The sequence below is a fragment of the Gekko japonicus genome, unplaced genomic scaffold (genome assembly GCF_001447785.1).
Source record: "Gekko japonicus isolate JY-2015 unplaced genomic scaffold, Gekko_japonicus_V1.1 scaffold32, whole genome shotgun sequence".
Lineage (NCBI taxonomy): Eukaryota > Metazoa > Chordata > Lepidosauria > Squamata > Gekkonidae > Gekko > Gekko japonicus.
In genome coordinates, this window is record NW_015167527.1 from 2,093,483 (window position 1) to 2,116,838 (window position 23,356).

At 42.2% G+C, this 23,356-nt stretch overlaps 2 protein-coding genes across 2 annotated transcripts in view; one reads left to right on the forward strand and one right to left on the reverse strand.

Moving 5' to 3' along the window:
• EIF2S1 (eukaryotic translation initiation factor 2 subunit alpha) overlaps positions 1-8,644 on the reverse strand; it is an 18,662-nt gene extending 10,018 nt beyond the window's left edge. Inside the window, exons 1-3 of the mRNA XM_015413298.1 lie at positions 8,182-8,644; positions 3,290-3,531; positions 2,954-3,033 (exon numbers count right to left, since the gene is read on the reverse strand). Of these exons, the coding sequence (XP_015268784.1) occupies positions 2,954-3,033; positions 3,290-3,530 (321 nt within the window). The 5' untranslated portion in view covers position 3,531; positions 8,182-8,644. The remainder of the gene's footprint in view (positions 1-2,953; positions 3,034-3,289; positions 3,532-8,181) is intronic.
• Positions 8,645-8,775: 131 nt separating this feature from the next.
• On the forward strand, positions 8,776-22,474 carry ATP6V1D (ATPase, H+ transporting, lysosomal 34kDa, V1 subunit D). Its single transcript, XM_015413299.1, has 9 exons — positions 8,776-8,921; positions 11,857-11,974; positions 12,122-12,201; positions 14,175-14,242; positions 14,994-15,038; positions 16,293-16,396; positions 17,437-17,503; positions 19,454-19,532; positions 21,798-22,474. Exons 1-9 carry the CDS (start codon positions 8,881-8,883, stop codon positions 21,934-21,936), a joined length of 741 nt encoding a protein of 246 aa, XP_015268785.1. The 5' UTR covers positions 8,776-8,880; the 3' UTR covers positions 21,937-22,474.
• Positions 22,475-23,356: the final 882 nt, after the last annotated feature.

A 23,356-nucleotide genomic window follows, 5' to 3' on the forward strand; every position in this document is an offset into this window, starting at 1 on the left:
GTCGAGACAGTGTGTGACTGCAATAAAGAAGGCCAATGCTATGCTGGGGATTATTAGGAAGGGTATTGAAAACAGATCAGCCAATATAATAATGCCCCTATATAAATCAATGGTGAGACCTCATTTGGAATACTGTGTGCAGTTCTGGGCACCACACCTTAAAAAGGATATTATAGCTTTGGAAAAAGTGCAGAAAAGGGCAACTCGAATGATAAAAGGGTTGGAACACTTTCCCTATGAGGAAAGGTTAAAGCGCTTAGGGCTCTTTAGCTTGGAGAAAAGACGACTGAGGGGTGACATGATCGAGGTTTATAAGATTATGCATGGGAAAGAGCAGGTAAAGAAAGAGGTACTTTTCTCCCTTTCTCACAATACAAGAACTCGTGGGCACTCCATGAAACTGCAGAGCGGTCGGGTTAGAACGGATAAAAGGAAGTACTTCTTCACCCAAAGAGTGATTAACACATGGAATTCACTGCCACAGGAAGTGGTGGGTGCTACAAGCATGGACGGCTTCAAAAGGGAATTAGATAAGCATATGGAGCAGAGGTCCATCAGTGGCTATTAGCCACAAGGTATAGCTAGGGGCTCTAGGGCAAGTGATGCTCTGTCTTCTTGGTGCTTGGGGGGGGGGTCAACAGTGGGAGGGCTTCTAATGTCCTGGCCCCACTGGTGGACCTCCTGATGGCACCTGGTATTTCTGGCCACTGTGTGACACAGGGTGTTGGACTGGATGGGCCTTTGGCCTGATCCAACATTGGAGTCTCTTATGTTCTTATGTTCTTATATCAAACACAATGAGTCTCAATAATGGGGAAGGGATTGGCATTAAAAGTCAAAGGCATTAATTCAAATAAAGAACATACAAGGGTAACAGCACCTTGTGGTGCTAAAAAGTCTTCCCGAACCTTACACATTCCATCCCTGATACACATAGCATAAGTTAAGAATCTGTACCAAAAATTATTCAGTTATTGCTTTAAATTATCTTCTGAATTGTAGAACAAATTTCATTATTAACATTTAAAGTGTGATTTTGACCAGATGAAGCTGTCTGTGAGTTTGCACTCTTCTGTATGTATCTCCTCTAGTACAGAATGTACCTATGGAGTTCTTTAAAAATGTTATCATGGGTGAGAGACCTTCTATGATTGGCTCCCTCAAAACTGGTCTAATGCCTTAAAGGACCTAGCTGTGAAGATCAACTGCCCTAATCATAGAATCTGCACTCTGCTGGTGGTGGGAGGGATATGCAATTAGCCCTTGCTCCCATGGCTGGGTCATCTGAACATAAACTTGGTTGCATGGGAACTGGTCACAGAAAAAGTGGTACCACATGAGTAAGGTCTTTAAAGTAAAGGTAAAGGTTCCCTTGCTCGAAAGCCAGTCAAATCCGACTCTAGGATTGTGGTGCTCATCTCTGTTTCAAAGCCGAAGAGCCAGTGCTGTCTGAAGACATTTCCGTGGTCATGTGGCCGGCATGACTGAACACCAAGGCGCACAGAACGCTGTTACCTTCCCACTGAAGTGGTACCTATTTATCTACTTGCAATTTCTTGCTTTTGAACTGCTAGGTTGGCAGGAGCTGGAACTAGAGACGGGAGCTCACTCCGTCATGTGGCACACTCGGGTCTCGAACTGCTGAACTACCAACCTTCCACAGCCTGCAGTTCAACATCTTAACCACTTGAGCCACCGCAGCTCCTAAGGTCTTTAAAGAACCACACAAATGAATATCTTTTGCATTTAGTTTATGAAACTCCTGCTCTGTCACTTAGGAAGATATTCATGCATGTTTGCAGTAACCCCACAGCCCTCAGAATGTAATGCAAAAAGTCTGAATAATACACATGTGCTAGTAGTAAACAACTCATAAAAGCACAATGAACAATACCAACCAAAAACTAGACAATGACTGCAAAATCCTCCAGTGCAGAAATAACTCAGTGTTAACTTCAGAAGCATAAACTGAGTGCTATTATTTCCATGCAACAGCTCTAACATGTTAACTATATTAACAAATTACTGTACATTAAAATTCTGTTAACTTCATGAATGCTCTTCATATACAGAGTTTAAGACCTGATAGAAAAACCCAGAAAAATTCAGGGGAAAAAATGTTTTCCCTGTTTTTCGCAAGGACATTCTATTTTTCCCATTAAAACTTGGGTCATTTTGGGGAGCACTGAAAAAAAGCTGTGAAATATCTTCTCTTTTTGAGTGAGAAAACCTTCATTTTAAAAAGTATTTCACTCATCCCAAATGGAAAAATTGGGAAATTTTAGGAAATACTGAAAGAAACTCGCCAATGATTATTTTTCTCTTTGGAATGGGTAAAATGAAAACTAAGGTTTTACTCATGGTGTAGGACAAAAAATTTTATGTAACACAATCTACTGCATTATATACTGATAATTCAGAAATATACTGTAGACATATACAACAGTTTGTAATATTTATGTTTAAATGTAAATCATTTTGACAACATTAATTGTCAATACATTAAAGAATTCAGTATTTTCAGTGTTAAATTCCATCAGAATGCCACATACTAGAAGCGTACATATTATCTATGTTACAAAACTTGTCAGTGCAAAACAGTCCACAACTAGTCTATATTTATTTAGATACCTATGCACTACTTTTCTCCCCAGTAGGAACCTGAAATGGCTTGCCATATCATCCTCTCCTTCTCCATCTGAATTATGCAACAACCCTGTGAGTGAGGTTAGGCTGGTAGCCCACAACTTGCCCAAGGTCACCCAGTGAGCTTCCAGGACAGAGTGTGGATTTGAACTTGGGTCTCCCAGATCCTAGTCTGACATCCTAACCTCTTTAACCACACTGGTATAGTCACATCAACAGAGCCTCTCCTTTCAAAATCTAACAGTGTACTCACAACTTCAATATTCTAGAAAGCAGCACAGTAATGACCAATGATGTGGTAACTTACAGTTTTTGATTTGGTGAATTTGTCTTCACATTTAATTGCCTCCTCTGGGGAAACTCTTCTTTTTGACAAGTCGATATAGCCTAACACAAAAATAAATATTTTAAAATGTAATTAAGATTCACCCCAATTCCTGATTTCATTTTTTAAGAAAGCCAGTTCTATTCACCGAATGCAGCTAGAAAACTACAAGTCTCACTTCACATCTGAAACAGACATCTTTTGTTTAAATTCCTGCGATTCCCAGACAAAATGCCAAGGTTATGACACAAGTTGTCAGGATGAAAACAAAATGTGCACTTAAGATTTAAAATAGCACTACATGGTTCTTTCACTTACCTTTTTCTTTATCAACCCTTATGACGACGACACATTCATTTCTGCCTATTCGGATCAGTTTGTTTATAGAACGGATACGCCTCCTGGACAACTCACTGAGCAGAATCATGCCTTCAATATTGTTGTATTCCAAGAGGCTAACATAGGCTCCCATTTCTGCAATGGACCGAACATTGACCATGACAACATCTTCAACTTCTGGAAATTTATGCTGGTAAAACCTACAACTTAGTCCAGGCATCCTGTAATATTGGTGTAGTAGGGAAACAGAAGCATTTAATTTAGTCATAACAGCAAAACCAGACCATGATTAAAAGAATAAATAGCAACACTTTTACCTGTGTACATTCTGAAACTGTGTATTAGACTGCATGCACTTGTGAAAAGCAACATTAACAGATGTAACTGGTGGTGGAAACCGCTGTCAAGTCACAGCTGACTTATGGCAACCTCACAGGGTTTTCAAGGCAAGAGACGTTCAGAGGTGGTTTGCCACTGCCTGCCTCTGTGTCACGACCCTGATACTCCTTGGTGGTCTCCCATCCAAATACTAGCCAGGGTCGACCCTGCTTAGCTTCTGCGATCTGACAAGATCAGGCTAGCCTGGGTTATCCAGGTCAGGGATAACAGATGTAACTAGAGAGCACGAAATCTAACGAAACAACTCTTACAGTTAAATCAAAATACAAGGGGCTCAATCCCATACACCACCAGCTAAAGGCACCTGTGGAACTTTCTCAACCTTCTTCTTCCCTCCTTCGAGCCCTGCAAAGGTGATGCAAGGGGACTGGGTTAGCAGAGAAGACTCCTGGCTGAAGAGGCATTTCCCCCAGTTCCCACTCCTCGCTGCAGCTGCCCATCATGTGTGGCTTTTTAACCATGCAGGTTCCCCAACCTCCAGAATTACCTTCTGGATGTATCCAGTACACACCATGTTTATGCTTATGCAGTTAAAATATCAGAAGTGTTAGCATATAAAGGTAAAGGTTTCCCTTGCTCGAAAGCCAGTCGAATCCGACTCTAGGGGGCAGTCCTCATCTCCATTTCCAAGCTGAAGAGCCAGTGCTGTCCAAAGACGTTTCCATGGTTATATGGCCGGCATGACTAAACGCCAAGGTGCATAGAATGCTATTACCTTCCCACCAAAGCGGTACCTATTTATCTACTTGCAATTTCTTGCTTTTGAACTACTAGATTGGCAGGAGCTGGGGCTAGAGATGGGAGCTCACTCCATCATGCAGCACTCGGATCTCAAACTGCCGAACTACAGACCTTCCGGTCTGCAGCTCAGAATCTTAACCTCTGAGCCACTGTGGCCCCTTTGTTAGCATATATAATTCTGTAAAAATGTTTTTTAAAAGTAAAGCACCACAGCTGTATTGTACATGTGTGTGGTTTTTCTGAAGGGAAGGAGGAGGTAGACTGCAGATCTAAATCCATGCATGCACACTCAAACACTGCCCGCTTCTGTTGGTAAGGTCTTGTGCTGTGTCACAGCTAAAAGTACAATTAAGATGTCACCATAGCCAGAAATTCACTAGGTCTTAGAGAAGTCAGTGTCCCAAGTGTCTCAGCCCCCTCACCCCAAATCTGCAACAACGAATGACCAAACTTGCCCAACAGTAATAAGGATCACTAAGAATTTATATGATATATTTTGAATTCCACTTTCCTTTCCTGTCTCCTGCTTTCTCGGTTTCTGTTTCGTTCCTCCTTAACTGAGGTTACCAGAAATTCAGACAGCTACACAGTGCCAAGGATCCCATGACTATATAGCTTTCCTTGGCAAGCTTACAAAACCTTGTGGCTTATTGTAGGTCTGCAGAATACTCATGAGTGTAGTTTTGGCAACAAGTCTCCAAATAGGATTGCTGTCACAACAATCCACCCAAGAGGGAAAAAAATGGATTTTAGAAAATCGTATAGTTTTGCCTATTTCATGAAGTGTTACAGATCAGAAAATGTATTTCCTTTACCTACAGCCCCCCTTACTGAAATGCAATGCAGATTACATACTGCAAGTCAATGTAATCAATAGAATGAGACATCTAATAAGCAATATAATAAGACTAATGTTACTGAGAGAAATTTTGCCTGCAGTTACCAGAGATTTATACTTGGAAAACTATTGTTTTTCAGGTTTGAGGTACATATTGGAAGATACTGAAAGACTTGCTTAAATACACAAGGAAACTGCACCTGAGAGAGCAGGGAAGTACTATAATGTTCTAAAAGAGCAAGATAAAGTAGTGTGAACAAAGGTATATCGCACACTGGTAAATTTTTAGAAACCAAGGGTATGTAAGAAACAGTTATTCTGACTGAGTCAAATGACAGGAAGGCTCTATACAACCTACTGGCTCTTCGTTTATTATAAAATTTTGCTATACCTTCCCAAACTAATGCAGCTTATAAAAATTTTTAAATTAAGTGATATAGGGCAGCATATCCCCTTCTCTAGGAAGTTAGTCCCTACATTTCTCTCTGTCACAGAGATTAGGGTTTTCAAGGCAACTGCTTTTCTCCTGAGAGTCTTAATGGAGACATTATTGTTCCAACACAGGCAGGAAGACAGGGTGGAACAGTGATGGAAACAAACTGATTTAGATCAGGCAGATGCTTTTCATATAAATTGGAGGCGAACAAATTAATATATAACAACTGGAAGGGGATGGGGAAGCAACAGAATCAATTATGGTACCAGTGAATGCTTCCTGAACTGGCAAGATGACAAACTATACACAGGAAGTTGCATATGAGTACAGTTAGTGGCACTGCTTCCAAGAGTCAACTGCCTAGAAATAACATGTAATTTATCGTGTTAGCTACAAACTAGGGCTTGGATTCTGCCAAAAATTTCAAAGGTAGTACTTCACCAGTTTCCCCCAACACTGCAGCCCCAAATGTTCCCCAAAGTGCTGCTCTTTGGGGATGGGGACCCCCAGAAACAGTTGGGTGAGGGAGATGGAGGTCTACCATGGGAGGGAGGACCTGGTGAAAGGACCCCCTTCTACATATGGAAATCGTAAGCAACATCCAAGCCCCTAAGTTTTAAGGTAGGAAGGGAAAACACACAGCATATAAAAGGGGGGGAAATGCCCCCCATATAGCAGGACAAGACTGTAAATGTGTGTCTTAGTACACAACCCCTGAATGCACATGGCCAGTCCCATGTTACTTTTATATAAAACAAGAAACAAAGGTGCATGTTTTAAACAAAAACTGAATTGCACTTCACCAGTGATGTTCCAAGCAGTACTAATAATTAATATTTGTGTTGTGTTCAAAGGACATCACACACTTTGTTACTCAAACACTTTTTTAAAAAGCTCTATTGCAAATGAGGGCCTGGAGATGAGAGTGACTTAGTCACTTGTTTAAGGTCACAGCAAGAACAAATGGCAGAGACAACATTCAAACTGGAAGCTTCTTCAATTAAGAGAGCAATCCTATTAGTCTAAGCCACCACATCAATACACAGACATGACACTGGCACAAACACACCCAAAAGGCACACCTAATAGCAACAATTGCCAGCTGAGGGGAAAACTGCACAATGGAAACATTTGTATCCCACTTATGCCACATATACAAGTGCAGAAAATGATACCTGAGTCTTGCTTAGCCCTTGTCTGAACAGTCTGCAGAGGGAGGCAGACAATGCACAGTCTTTTACTGCTGTACTGTATTTATTATTTAAATTGTATTCTGTAGCTAAAATGTTCATTGCATTAATCTTTTATTTCATTTTATTGGTGTATGTAATGGGCCAAAACCACATTAAGGTCCATTTAGCAAAGACCTACAGGATATAACTTTTAAAATCAAACTACATCAGTGTAATTTACTAGTGGAATCCCTTCCTTCATCCACTCTTTTGGAGAAGCAATTTATACACTGCTCCTCCAAACAAAACTGGGTCTGGGGGAAAATACAACTTTACAGAAGCTGGCCATCAACCAGTACACATCAGTACAAGGAATAAGGGTTCCATGTGAACATACCCATTGATTGATGATCTACTGCAGATAGGCTGTCTTAACTGACAGCGTTCCAAAAAACTCCTACAAAACTTGCCAAGGGGTGGTACTAGGTCATTTTCAAAGTACACTTTTCAGCCTTCTGCCATTACATAGCTTAAACGTTGCAGTCATTAGAAGATCAAATTCTTTTTTCAGGCGCCTGCAAGTTGGCAGAAAGAATTTACCCAGCACAGAGTAAAACAGGGCCAAATTTCATTAATATTTTATGATGAATGACTTAAGTTCAAACTTTTCTTAAAACTGAACTTAAGCCAGCAATGGGGTAGGGGGGAACTATTCTTTGCTTAGCTTTAAAAAACAAAACACAGTTGCAAATATGTAAAGAATATAAGAACTGTAGAAGCAATCGTTTGAAAGTGGCCCTATATGACCACCCAGTAACTCCTGTTTCTTATGGATTTTTAATTTTTTTGCGGAGCGAGGAAGCCTAGTCAATGAAGGCAAGTTACCTATGAAAGACCATCTCTCAACGTTTACAGGGGGTGCCTGCATTTACCATTTGGCTGCCCGATTATAGGGCGAAGAAAGGCTCGTCGGGGTGACACCCAGCTCTCTCTGGGAGGCCTGGAAGACTCGCCCTCACGAGCTCTTTCCCAGGGGGTGGTTCTTGCCGAAGACAGACTTCCGCACCAGGAAGCCCAAATGACTCCGACCCACCCGTGGAGTGAACGGCGGCTGCGTCAAGAGCGCGAGGTGCACCAGGCCAAGCACTACGCGCCCTCTAATTCTCACCCGCCCGGATGGCCTTCAGGCCCGCTTCCCTAAGGGACCCTCTCCGTGCCCCCGGTTGCCTTACAGCCCGAGAGAGGACGCTGCTGGCCCCCACGCCAGCCCCTGCAGCCCAATTACCTGCCGCTTTGAGGGCCCCGCTCTCTGGAGCTCTTCTCTGGGTTCCAGGACCAACGGCGTGTATCCGGTTCGACCGCGGCAAGCCACCCACGTCGATCTGCGCAGTCGCCACCCCGCCTCTTCCTGCTTCCCAGAGACCGGAAGCGGATGTACCGTGCTTCAACCTGGAGGCGTCCCTGAGCTTCCAGATTTAGTTCGGCTCTTGATGTGTAAGGCTCGGAGTGGAAGAAACTGCGTGGTTTTATTTCGTTTCAGTGTAAATTCATGCGCATCCATTTAGATCCGACTTTTACCCAGACCCGTTCTTGATAAAGATACATTTCAGAGCGGGAGCCGCATTAGTCCGCTGCGGCCACTACAGCTACTGCCCGAAGATCAACAAATGTATTATGGCAGAGGGTTTTGTGGAAGTGACCTCACTTCGCTGTCGTTTCAGTCAAGTGATATATTCGTTGACAGTGACTTCCGCCGCAAGGCGCCTCTCTTTCTCTCCTTGTCTATGGTACTTGCGCCCCCCCCCCCCCCGGAAGGGCCAGGCAAGGATAACATCCGGTAAAGACACCGCCTCCTCGTCGGGGAGGAGGAGGCGGGCCTTGGCAACCAGCGCCAGTCACGTGACCGAGCCCGGACGGTCTGTTGCGGCAAGAGAACCGGCGGCGTTTCTTGGGAGCCTTTGTCGTCCCCGCCGCTGCGAGCAGGATGTCGGGCAAGGACAGGATCGAGATTTTCCCTTCGCGGATGTGAGTGGCCGTTTGCTTCTCTCCGGTGGTGGGCCAGCCTGACTGTTGAGCCAGTCCTTGGGGCGTCGAGGACGCCAGCAGGTTCCGTTTAGCCCTCGATGTCCTTTTGCCTCCAGGTCTTATTCATTCACGCGCGGGGGGGGGGGGGGGGGGCGACAATGCAGGCGGAAGAGCAACACGGGGATTTCGACCGATGTTAAGTGACTTTCACGGACCAGAGAACGGTGGTGGTTCTGGATGATTCACTCGGGGGTTCGGTATCCGAGGGTATGTTCTGTAGTGCTCACTTTTTAAAGGGACAGTGACAGTTAGCTCCATCACGAGGTAGGCTGTAGAGGGAGGCAGACACTGCACAGATTCAAATCCCAGTGAAGCCAAGGGCTGGCTTTGGGCATGTTGTTCTGCTTCAGTTTTCCATGCTGTCGTGTAAACTGACGTAGCAGTGACCTGCCTCTTAGGTTATTGGGTGAGTGAATTACCGTGAACTTCAGTGATTGTGTGAATTATGAAGGAGATGGGTAATATGGCAAGGTTGTTGAAGCTGCAGTCGTTGGTATATCAAGTTATTACAGAACAACAAGATTGGTTTATTGTTTGAGAGAAATAAAATGATGATAAAATTCCTTTTGTTACCTGGGTAGTAGGTTCTTGTAGATGCCAGTGATTGCTCCTGTTTGCTATTGCTGTGTTAAATGAAATGTGTGACTCCTATATGGAATCAGGGGGAAGGGCCTACATGAGGGTGTTCTTGGGAAGGCAACCTGTGGCTGTGTTGCTGATCTTTTGATGGGGCTCAGAACTGCAAATGCAACTGTTACTATTAGAGTGGAGCATTCCTTCACCATCACTGACTCCTGTGCTAATGTACAGGGCAAGTAAATGCATTTGGGAAGGAAGGACCTTTAAGGTTAAGAAAATGAGGAAGTGTAAAACAAGTGATTTCCAGGCCCCAAACAGCAAATGTGTAGTCATGCAGTCAAATGTCTTTGACAGTTATGGAACAGGGTTGTCACCCTTTCAGAACATGAACTGTTTAGAAAGGGTCTTAGTATTGGTGCTGATGAGTTATTATTTAATGCATTTGTATTAGAGAGATAATTTTGCTGGAATGTTCCTCCCTGTGTGAAAACTTGGGATTATAGTGTTAATAATTCTCAAATAAAAACTGAAAATGAATAGTAAGCTGTTGTGCTTGGCTTTCAAACAGAATTCCAAGTTGAAGGCAGCAGTGAAGAATAGTGTAATTCAAAAAAGGAAAACTGAGATGTGCCATAGCTCACTGTTTTCAGAAGGCTTAAACATGCCTAGGTATACAGGACTGATCTCTTAACAACCGTACCAAGTCCTTCTATGCCTAAGTGCCTTTCCTAGGTTCTGTAGAAGATCATACTTGAGAATGGTGAATACATTTAGCAGGTTGCCATCGCTAGCTCTTATGAAATACTTTTGCATACACAAAGTCAGCCTTGCTGAGTGACTGCCCATCCAGTGATAGTATGGTGTATGTGACCTGTGAAAAGTCTAAGAGTCCTGGAGCTGTTGAACATGAAGGTGACCTTCTAATGTTTCTAAGCTGAGCCTAGTTCCACTGATTAATGCCTATGTAGAAGGGAGCACTCACTGGAAAAGACCCTGATGCTGGGAAAGATTGAAGGTCAAAGAAGACGGGGACGGCAAAGGATGAGATGGTTAGACAGTGTCAGCGATGCAACGAACATGAAATTGAGCCAACTTCGGAGGACGGCGGAAGACAGGAGAGCCTGGCGGGAGATTGTCCATGGGGGTTTCTAAGCTGAGCCTAGTTCCACTGATTAATGCCTATGTAGCAGGATCATCATTGTTTCATGACTGGGTCTTTGACCTTCCAGTGGTTTTGTATATTCTGTTTATCCAATAAACTATAAAAACAGGCAAGGGTGTTCCATCATGACTAGAGAATGACAGAGCTTCCTTGAAGTGATTCCCCTCTTCCTCCCTCCCTCCTTTCTTAAGGTAATCTCCTATAAGGAATTTAATATTTAGTCTTCCTTTTAAAAATAATTGCAATGAAAATTGGTGGTGGTTCATTAAACCAATGCATGGATGCAGGATAATGAAAAAAATCTAAGAAGCTATGTTTGCTTAATTCCTTGTCTTGATCTCAAGTGAATTGTGGAGGAACATCTATAGTCTATGTTTGCTGAATCTGGTCTGACATTCTTGATAGTAAACACAACCATGTTTATTGCAGACACACAGTTTTGCAGAATCTTGTTCCAGCTAGTAAATGAACTAGGTTTCAGTGTGTAAACAGTGGCACAAACCAGTTGGTACAAGAAAGTAAAAGCTGTCTGGATTTTTAAAAATTGAGTTGTGTTCCTTAAGATGCTTTATGTTGTAACTCTTTCAGGAGTTGTCATGACATTTCCTTGTGCAGCATGTATAAATGATGCCCTAAGTTAATAATGATGTGAAGGTTTTCCTTGGAGGTCAGGGCTGTCACCAGGATCTTGTGGCTACACAGAACAAATGTCCAATTGGCAAAAGTTGCCCAAGGGAGCAATCATAAATCTACCATGGGGTTTACTCCCAAGAAAGTGTTTTTAGGTTGCAGCCTAAGTCAAATGTACAGTTATATTTGAGGAACTGATTGTCTGTAGTGTCTGACCATATGGTAAGTCAATTGTTGTGATTTCCCTGCAATGATTAGAAGAGAGAGAGAGTAGGGATACAGAATCTGCTTCATTGTATAACCATTTGCAAGTAGCCATCAAATGGTAAACACTTTCCTTTTTCCACCGTAAATCTTTGTCTGTCACATGTCTTAAGTTCTTTGAGCCAAGGAACTCTGTTGAGTTTCTTTTGCTTTATTTCCCCCCCATTTCAGAAACATTTTTGTCTCTTTTATTGATAATATGAAGTGATAGGATCAACTGTTCCTTTCTGAATTTGGCAGGGCTCAGACCATCATGAAGGCCCGTTTGAAAGGAGCTCAGACAGGCAGAAACCTCTTGAAGAAAAAGTCTGATGCTCTGACTTTGCGATTCCGGCAGATTCTAAAGAAAATTATTGAGGTAAGTGAATTGTCTTTTAATGTGTTTCCATTAGTAGGGAAATTTTAGCTTTATTAAATTTGTGACTAGCATCATACAGTAAATTTTGGTTTACTTTTCTTCATTATCGGTTGTAGCCTCCATGTTAGTATCTTGTTGCAATTGCAGACAAAGATGTTGATGGGTGAGGTGATGAGAGAAGCTGCTTTCTCACTGGCTGAGGCAAAGTTCACAGCTGGAGATTTCAGGTAAGGTTTATAAATGTAGTTTGGGGCATTTCTGTTTTGCAAGGAAGGGTGAATAACTAAGTGAACTTGTGAACTATTGATCTTTGAAATCTTTCTTCTGTTTGTGGAGAAGAGAATGGAAGAGGATAATTCTGTAAGAAGAAAAAGCATTTGGATAGGAGTTGCAAAAATAAGTAGGGAGAAGGGCAGGGCGTTAAACTTTCAAAACTATCTTCCAACAGAAGAAGCAAGTTCTCAAGGAATTTCTTTTATTTCTCCATCCCCTGAGCAGTCTGGGCATATTAGAAGACTTTGGATCCCTATGGTTTGGCATGGTCACTGCTTTGTATGAAAGCACATTTGCAAAAGTATCCCTTTTTGTGTGTGTGTGGGACCCTGACAACAGTTGGACAGATCTTAAAACCATACATTTCAATCAGTCCCTTTTGGCTGTTTTACAGCTTGTCGTAAAATTTATTGTTAATTTCAGAAGTTGTAGCAATACATGCTATCCTTTGCTTTATAAATAATCAGAACATACATTTATGTATAAAAAGGTAGCATAACATCCTCACTCCAGTCAGGAAGATTCAAAAACATTCCATCAAATCATAGATTTGGCTTTGCTCTGTTAACCTGATTGAGGCATTGGTTTACATGTTTTCCCACTGTAGATTCTATGTATGGGCACACTTAGATTTATTGAAACCTGTGATGGCTGATAAGAAATTGTTCTTTGAGCAGAAGACTCTCAATCTTATGGCAGGGGTTGACCCAAGCACTATTGTGTCTCTGGCAAAGTTTCGGTGTTCTGTAATGAACATACAGGCCAAGATAATGTCCAGTCAATCATTTACTCATATTCTAACCTTTTAACTGTTAGATATATTAGGACGAATGATGTATGGAGAGATTTTATGTAGATAATTTTATATTAGTGCTTATCTGTTTTATTCTGCTTCTGAATGGGCTGTGGGCTGTTGTAAAGACTGGCTGACTGACTATATTTCATAGTATACTGAGAAATGTTGTGCTTAGTGGATGCAACAACTTAGGCCCCGTTCACACGGAGAAGTTGCCATGCTGAAGACATGGATGATAGGCGGATTTTCTGGGTACGATCACACCGCAACATCTGGGAAGTGTAGTGTACCCGTGGCTAACCTGTGGCTTGTTGCCGAAGATGCGGAGTAAAAAAACCACCACATAAAATGTACTAGTTTCTGGAAAACGCGGGGCAAGGGCGGGCATCTGATTGCGTTTCCGCTGGAAACCCGTGGCATCCGGCGCCCGCCCATGTCCCGTTGCAAACCGGATGTTGTTTTTTTAAGTCTCCACAGGACGCGCACAAACGATCATGCACATGTGCAAACTTCAGTAAGACAAAAAAAAATCTGTTTGCCATGGAAGTGGCATGGCACGATTGCCGGTGTGATCGCTCCATGCAGCTTCTTTGCCGTGCTGCAGACTAGCCGTGTGATCGGCACCTAATGGCCTAACCACAGGACCTCGACAGGACGTCCGATCGGGCTGCCGCACATTACTTTGTTCTGGGGCAAACAGCCACACTTCCCCCCCCCCCGCATTTTCCGTCCCGTGTGACCGGGGGCCCAGTCGGTTTATCCTAATTAATCTCTACAGTCCTCATGTGTGGGATTGGAAGTTCCCACACATCTGAGAATTATATATGTACATTTCTTGAAGTAACCAACTATTTTGCTGAGTTACCTGCAAGATACTAGTTCTTTTTCAAGGCTAGTTTTGACATGACGTGTTTGAAAAACACCCTAGCCTTTCCACCCAGCAAGTGTTGGTTGTCCCTCTAAATTTACAGTTGATGTCTGAGCTTGGTTTTAAGTGTTTGAAATTGTGTACACTGATCTGTTAGCACTAAAGCTGATGGTTAAGTAAATAAGTTTGACTATTACTTGATTGTCACAGAAGGTATGTGTCACATACAATATTGCAAAATAAAAATTCTGTTGTTCTTGCAGTACTACGGTGATTCAGAATGTGAACAAAGCTCAAGTCAAGATCAGAGCCAAGAAAGACAATGTAGCAGGTGATGAAATTGTAGGCTTATGTGTTTTTGAAAAAGGAGGATGTATCTTCTTTTGCAAATTGTTCAGAATAATCTCCTTACAGAAGTGCTTTTTGATAATGATGAAGAACTAGAGTCTAAAAACTTTTGAGACTAACAGAATCCCATCCCAGTGAGAGTTGAAATCCATGATCTTAGTTGTAACTTTGCTTAAGATGGCAATATGAGTATATGATCATTGTTTTTCTCCTAATCGGTGGTCATTCAGGTCTGCTTCTGCAATGCGGTAGAACACGCTCTTGTTATAAATGGAACAGTTCAGTCTGGTATGACTTTCCTTATGGAATGTACAGGGAAGAGAACTGGACACAGATTAGAACAATTGTGTCGTGTCACGCACCAGATATTTCCATAATTGTACTGTGTACAGATTGTGCGGTGCATATATGTGAAGCAAACTTTCATCAGTACTGTTGTAGAATTTTGGATTTTGAAACCGAGAATATTGAAAAGTACCTAAGCCCACAATATTTCCAGCTAGGGCCTGACTGTTAGTGATCAGGATGTTCTGAAACTGTATCCTTTGCTGTGGCATTCCTCCATATAGCTGTGTAAACAATCTTTCACGGGTTTCTGCTTTCGAATAGCTATTGCCCCTGGGTCAAAAGAACAAGTGGTTAAACTCTTAAGGATTCAGTTTCAGGAGTCATGAGAGAAAACTGGGTTGAGGCTGTAAAATATTTTTGTATAAAGTGTTGTCTGGCTTTTACAGGTGTGACCTTGCCAGTTTTTGAGCATTACCAAGAAGGAGGAGACAGTAAGTAAGAAGTTACCTTCCCCCATCCTCAAGAAATCTCTGGTGTCTTGTTCGTAAAACAATATTGAATTGAGTCTTGGAAGCTATATTTTTTTCCATCATAGCCCCATGAAATGACAATAAACTGTTATTTGGGCTTTTTAAAAGTGTAACAGGTGAAAGCAGACAGGAGATGTTTGTGATTTGGCCACCAGCCTTGAGCACCTGATACTTTTAAATACAATCCAGAGTTTTTGAAATGAATAAAACTCTTGCTGTTTACTTCAGTGGGTTGCACTCTTTGTTATTTTCCGTTGTTGTGAAGTGTGGCCCACATCTGCAGATAACTATATCTGTGGATCAGGGCCACAGAGCAAGAAAACATAGTTCTACAAACCTGGGAGACACCCCCCCCCCCAGGTTTGCAGAACAAAATTGAAAACAATTTAAAAAATGTGCTGGGGGGGTTTAATCCCCTCCAAATAAAATAACATAAATCTAGATATTAGAGCAGTGAATGGACAAGATGGGTCTTTTGACAAGCATAAAAATGCTTCAGGTTTGCAGAAGAATCTTTTGCTAGGTAAACACAACAGTTTGGCCAGCATTCTACGCTTGGTTTCTGTGAGAAAAAGGCAAGGGGAGAGGATAGCATCCTTCGTGGGTCTATTTTGGCCTAACCTGCCTCACAGGGTTGTTGTGAGGATAAAATGGAGGAGAAGAGAATGATGTAAACTGGATTGGGTCCTCATTGTGGAGAAAGGCAGGACATAAATAAATAAGATGGGTGGCAGATAAAAGTATATTGCGTGCGTGGGTGGGGGTGAAGGAGAGAAGGAAGTAGGGAAAGGTGAGGAGGAAGGAACTGCCAGGATAAGGAAAAGAGGAGGTAGTGTGAGGAGGGGATGCTGGACAAAGTGAGGTGCCCCCTTCAAGTCCCTGTAGGTTCCTTGCAGTGCAACTGGGCCATAGTTTCCCTGGGGAGAGGCTGGAGATGGGTGTGTGTGAAAAGGGTAGGTTGGCTGGTGGGTGGAGAGTACAAAGCAGGAGAAGGGGAGAGGTCATAGGGGCTTTCAATAAAGAGAAAGATGATGTAGTGAGGGAGGAGAAAATGAGATGCCCCTGCAAGTCTGCATGTCCTCCACTTTTTAGAAGAGAAAGCTGAAATGAGTGGCTTGGCATGCTTAGAACCATCCTCTTCTGTGTAATGTCTTCTGGTGATCTAAGTTTTGTGGTATTTTTCATGAGGTCACTATTTTTACTGATTCGCTTCAGGTTATGAGCTGACTGGTTTAGCCAGAGGTGGGGAACAACTGGCAAAACTGAAAAGAAACTATGCCAAAGCTGTAGAGCTCCTTGTAGAACTGGCCTCACTGCAGGTAGGTGGCAACACAAGACCATCAGAGGGATTTTTGGTATCGATGCATTTTAGGGCATCAACAAAAGAACTAAGGAATTGCACCACATTATAATCGCTTTAAAAATCTGGTATTTCTTAAAGAGGTCCTCTAGTATCTGTTCTCTTTTCTGACCCATTTATTTGCAGTTAGTTCTACAGTATGATTAGCAAGCACAGGATGTAATAACCTTGCTGAAGCTGAGCAGTTCTGGGTCTGGTTGGTGCATAGATGTGGTGTCCATGGGAACCCCATGTATGCCACCTTGACTTCCATGGTGGAAGAAAGGCTATAAACACGATAGTAAAAGCTGTAGCTAAAATGCACAATGAGAGCATGTGTGCTGTTTTTCAGACAGCTCATGGGGTGGTATGGTACAAGTTATCTGAGGGGCTATGGAAACTGTATGTTGGGCCTGGAGTAGGCATAGTTATGTTATGGGAAAAATAGACTGGCACTGCTGCAGCCTTAGACTTGACTTCCAAAGCGGGCATTATTTTACAAGTAAAGCTTCCTACCTTGTTTTACCAGGCTCCTGCTGCAACCTAATTACATTCGTCTGTAGAGCGTGTCTATCAGCTGGTACAACACTGAGCTCAGTTTTGTGTTCACATACATAGATATGTTCCACAATAATATTCCTACTCCTCTCCTGAGCCAGGCTATAGGATTCTTTGATCTGTGCAAGAGTTTAAAAGTGCTTCAGATCAGGTATTCCACTTCTAGCTTAATTGTGCAAGGCAGCACTGGGTAGTGGGAATCTGGTGAGGCCATTTCTATCCTGATCCAGTACCACCCTGTACAAGTCTGGTGCTGATAAGGCTGTGCCAGTAAGCTGTTTTGGGAAGCTTGCATGTGGAATACCATCTGAATTACCAGACCTCCTCCCATCATGCCAGTTTGACTTTATTTTTTGAGTAACGAAATCCCCGAAAATGTATGTCAACATGCTTTAGTCTGGCCTGAGATCCTGAGACCCAATTTGTCACGGATAATTTTTAATTTTGTACTGCATCCCATAGACTTCATTTGTTACATTGGATGAAGCCATCAAGATAACCAACAGGCGTGTGAATGCTATTGAACATGGTAAGTGAATGGGGATGGTGCTTAAATGCTCTTCAGCATGAGTTGGCAATGTTAGGTAGGCTCAGGCAACATGGAGACCAACAGGATGACTGTAAGAACATAAGAGAAGCCAATGTTGGATCAGGCCAATGGCCCATCCAGTCCAACACTCTGTCACGCAGTGGCCAAAAATACCAGGTACCATCAGGAGGTCCATCAGTGGGGCCAGGACACTAGAAGCCCTCCCACTGTTGCCCCCCCCAGCACCAAGAATACAGTGCATCACTTGCCCCAGACTGAGAGTTCCTATCTAAACCTTGTGGCTAATAGCCACTGATGGACCTCTGCTCCAGATGTTTATCCAATTCCCTCTTGAAAAGCTGTCCATGCTTGTAGCCGCCGCCACCTCCTGTGGCAGTGAATTCCATGTGTTAATCACTCTTTGGGTGAAGAAGTACTTCATTTTATCTGTTCTAACCCGACTGCTCAGCAATTTCATGGAGTGCCCACGAGTTTTTGTATTGTGAGAAAGGGAGAAAAGTACTTCTTTCTCATCCTGCTCTATCTCATGCATAATTTTTTAAACCTCAATCATGTAGAAACAGCCTCCATTTACCGTACTTTGGCTCAGGGAGTGATTGTGGTCTCTAATGGGCATTTTAATATTAGTGATGAAGAGAGCATATTTTGGGGTCCCATTTCACAACAAGACCTTGGGGAAACATTAGGAATCCAAAAGGAGCTCATGTTAGGAATGAGTAACCCTTTCCACAACCCCTTTAGGATATTGTACAGTCCACTTCTCAAATTTTCACTGTAATCATGCGTGGGAAACCTACTATTTGAGCATGGCATCTGACATTTGATAGCTAGACAAAGTGCCTCAAGGACTTTATTTTGACAATTCAAGTTCAGTGCTTTCTTTCTGTAGATGTTATAGTAAACTAAGGACTCCCAGACCCAAGCAATACTCTGTGGCAGCACATCCTTGGTTTCAGTGAGATTTTGGCCTGTTTCCATGAACAAAATATGCTTTGGAATTCACTCACCTTGGGAGAGGTAAATGCATGTTACAGCTGACTGCTTGGGTTCAGTTCAGTTGTCCTCCCAGATTACCATATTTTGCTGTGACAAGATGAGGAAATTTTTCAGCTTGTGATGTCACATACTGGCCAGTGATACGGCCATATAGTGTAATTATTAAGTGTCACAGGGTTAACTACAGCGTGAAATAACAGACACCCCCATTCCATGCTCCCTCTAAGCTGTGAGTCTTATGAGCAAAAATTCTACTTTGTGAGCTACTGGCAAAGTTGTGAGTGAGCGATTTGGCTACTGCATACATTAGTTGGCTCTGGAGCCATCCTTTCCTGAGCTAAGACAAAAATGTGTGAGCCGGAGGCTAAAAAACTGTGCGCTAGCTCACACTAACTCAGCTTAGAGGGAACACTGCCCCCATTCTAAGCTCCTTATGCTGGTGCCACTAGCTGGTATCCTGTGTTTTCTTTTTTAGCTACACCAGGGTTTTCAGTGGTGTGATAGTTCACTGGGGTTATGCTTGGGGCTGGAAGGGTTTAAGAAGCTGATTGAGTCCTGCTTCCCTCCATGGCGTACTCCTGAGACTACCCAGTTCTAGCAGCTACACTGGTGGGTGCCAGCACAATGCTGCTAGGGCTTGTCGCTGATATACCTTCAGGGTATACTGACGTAGGGCTTAGTTGCTATCCTAAGCTTGTTCTTGCCAGGGCTTTGGATGGGTTTCTTTGATTACTAACAGCAGAAAGTTTTATTTTAGTGAAATAAAACCATAATATCTGTGTAAACGTGTTTGAAGTCAGAGTACAGTGGTATTAAGATTCTAGCAAAAATTTTGTGTTCTTTAATCAGTACTGCATTTTTTGTGTCTGTTGCTCACCAGTAAAAACATTTTGCATGGCTGTAGTGCTTATTGCTCCTAATTTATTTTCATAGTGATTATTCCCAGGATTGAACGTACACTTTCTTATATAATCACTGAGTTGGATGAGAGAGAGCGGGAAGAGTTCTACAGGTGAGTGACTTGGCAGTCTTTTCATTCAAAAAGATTGAACATTTCTGTACAGTCGCACCAAAATTTCAATAGGTTCGTTTGTTAACAATTGGAATTCCTTCAAGAACACAGTGAAATCTGTTATAATCAGAGTAGTTTGATTCCAGGGAGTACTGATGAACTGTATGACTACTTTTAAAGAGCATACTAGCTGCATTTTCCCCCTCTTTCAAGTGGCCCCTCTTGAGTATCTACAGATACAGGATTATGTGGAGAAGTGTTAGTGTGAATGGGGCTATAGATAAATATCACCCAGCAGTAGCTGACACCAATTTTTATAGTCCTGGGAATACTTAAAGATTGCTGGCTGTATCAGTGTGCATCCTGGTTCACCCTGCTGTTTCTTTACACTATCCTGTACTAGTGAGACTGTGTGTAGGAAGATTCAGTGGAAAAGTTGCTGGCTGGCACATGCAAGCTACTCCAAAGCCTTGAAACAGCTAAGTCGTGTTTGGTATATGTAAATGATTCCTGCCTCATTTAGTCCCCTTGTCACTACTCTTTTGCCAAGAGGTTAGCTGATTTTTGACTGCTTATTGGCAAAGTCTGGCATTTGTAGTGTGGTTATTATGCAGCTGTTCTACTGAAAGATAAAGATACTGGGCAAGAGCTCTGGTTTGTTGAGGGTATTAACAGTGGTTTGAAACTTTACTGGCCAGTTCTGTAAGTTCTTGTGGGGAGACACCAGCTTCCTGTGTGTAACTGAGCCATATGGTAAAGAATAACCAGCTCAGAGGATTTGGTTTAAAGACTTTAGTGGCAGCACTAGGTATGTTTTTGCACAAAAGCACTGGCATAAAATATGCAGAATCCTTTAGGACTGTTGCAGCCATATGTAGTGGGAGGAATGATGTGGAGGATTGCTTGGCAAGTATATTAGATCTGCTTGCATCTAGTATGTTCTTCAAGTTTGAAAGTCATTCAAATGCAGAAGTAAAAGTTGGCATTTACCCGGCACAGCAGTTCATATGGCTGGGCTGTTACCATCTGAGACAGGCACAAATATGCATCCTTGGAGTCCTAGAAAATTAGACACCTGAAATTTCCTATCTTCCTTGCAAGAGTTGTATCTGTATATTCTTTTTATGCATCAGCACATACACGAAGCTTAAAGTTTCACACTGGAGAAAAAGACCAAAACATGAATGCTAGTGAAAGTGTCCTTCTTCAGCCACATGACAGGGGTCATGGTGTACCAATTGTCTCGAGAGTTAAATTTTAGTGTGGAAAGTGGGTTTTTTTTGCCATAGTTCATTGTTGTTGACCTCAGTCACCTGTCTTCAGTACGATTTTAAAAAAATTGGTTGCCTTGTTAGAGACAGTGAGGTCACCACTTAGCCAATTAGATTTGGCTAGATTATGACATCACTGAAGGCAGATGTGAGCAGTATTCTTACTCTGATTTGCCCTCATTAAAGTAATCACTTAGACTAATTAAATCGACAAAATAATGATGTGATTCTTGGAGAGAATCTTTAAAAAATGGCAACTAATGTTGAGAGGAGGCTAAAAGATAAAACTCCGGCATTGGGGGGTGGCCTGATGCTGCAGTGAGGGTACAAATGCTTGTGTGCCTGTCAAGGAGTCAACAGGCTGACCCCATTGGTTCCCTAAGCAGTTGCACACAAATAACCAGACTGTTATTTAAAAAACACATTTTTCACTACTCCTAGGCTTCCCTTCTCCCATCACTGAAGACACGTTCTCAAGAGAAGCTAATTGTCCACTTTCACCCTGGCCTTGAAAATGATAAGGTGCCAGGCAGGCTGAAAAACTAATTAGAAATACCTACAAGGGAGACCATGCCCATTATTACACACATTAACCCTTGAGGGATGGCAAGGATGGCACTTTGCCTTACATGCCCATTTGAAAAAAGTCAGCTGAATGGGGGAGGAAACCTTTCCTGAGGAGAGAAAGTGTTCTCTTATTTTGGCTCACTACTCAATCCTGGAGCTATAGACCATTATTGTTTAACAACGTATCAGTGGAGATAGGAAAGACAAAAATGGGCACATACAAATTATAGCTTCATCACATGTCAAATAGATTGAGATTTGGTTCTGAAATGTTTCAATTCTCTATGCTATTTTACTAATAAATAAATAATGTGTTTTCTAAGGATTTTTAAAAATGTTTGGGCATATTCTGCATAAAAGTAAGCCAATAGTGAACGTTTATATGTATGTACCAGAAGGATCAATTATTTGAATTATTTGCTCTAAGGTTAAAAAAGATCCAGGAGAAGAAAAAAATAATAAAAGAGAAGAACGAAAGAGAACAAGAGTTGCGAAGGGTTACTGGAGAGCACGAACCTGCCAATTTGCTTGCAGAAGACAAGGATGAAGATCTTCTCTTTGAATAGCTGTGTACATCTGTGATGATGCAAGAGAAGACAGAACAGTGATTCATTGAGACACAGTTCTGGACCTGCAGTGGTGCTTATTTATGATGTGGTTCTTCATTTGGTGTATTAGTCTGTGATCTAGACTCTCTGGATTTAATCTAAGGGTTCTTCTGTTATGGGAAACAGCTAATATTGATCATTGAATACATGCATGAAGCAGAATCATTTCCAATTCAGTTTATCCATCTCCATTTCTGTGGCTACAGGAGAACTGGAACCTTTGCTTCTGCAGTGCTTTCAGGTATTCTTAGACTCTGCTCATTCCTTTTTCGAAACGGCCAAATTGTTATGGGCAGAAGTGCTTGTACACCCGTTTTGTGTTCGCAGTTGAAATCAGGTACTGCAGGCTTGCAACGCTATTAAATGAGAACAGTTATAGCTGCATCTTCTGTTACAGTTTATCTTTCTAGTAAGGAAGGTTCTACTTCTGTTTCATGTTGTATCTGCTAGCCTATTTGCCTCTGCTGCAGGATCAGTAAAGAAAGCAGTGTCTAAACAGAGGGTGTATGCATCATTTCTCACCACGAGCTGGTACAATGACCACAGCAGTACAGATGTATACTTTAGAGCAGTGATGGCGAACCTTTTAGAGACCGAGTGCCCAAACTGCAACCCAAAACCCACTTATGTATTGCAAAGTGCAAACACGGCAATTTAATCTGAATACTGAGGTTTTAGTTTAGAAAAAAACAACTCATACATTAACACCTTTTGTCTTAAAAGAAAAACACAATAACATAGCTTTCAATGATACAAACACTGTCTGTTTTTGCTTTTTTTGCTGTACTCATTTCAAAACTTGGGAGTCTACAAAAACACAAAATTAAAAAAAAAACTAAGCACCCAATACAAATCTATCCCTATACCAAAAATATAGGTAACACTAAAGAAATGGATATTCCCTGAATCAACAGCTTTTGGCCTGCTCTGAGAAAGGCATCTGAGTGCATTTCCTACCTTTGATTCACCTCCGCTGTACATGCACTGGACCTACTTCTTGGGGAATTTGCATAAATAAGATGAAGTGGAGGTGTAGCACACATTTCCCATACACAGGAGGTGTGCAGACCTCGATCATCCATACAAGCTCTCATTTTCCCATTAGCAGGAGCTCAGGTTGGTTCCTATGGACAGCAGCCAATACAAAGTTCCCCCTGACAATCCCAGATCACTGCTACTCACAAGGAATATTCCTTATCTTCCAACCTCAAAAGAGGGTATTTTCATCTGTGTTTTAAGAGCTCAAAAGAGGAGAGCCACCTCCACACCATGCAGAGAGACACATTTACTGAGAAAGCCCTGGCCCTATTCTCATAAGAACATAAGATCAGGCCAGTGGCCCATCCATTCCAACACTCTGTCACACAGTGGCCAAAAC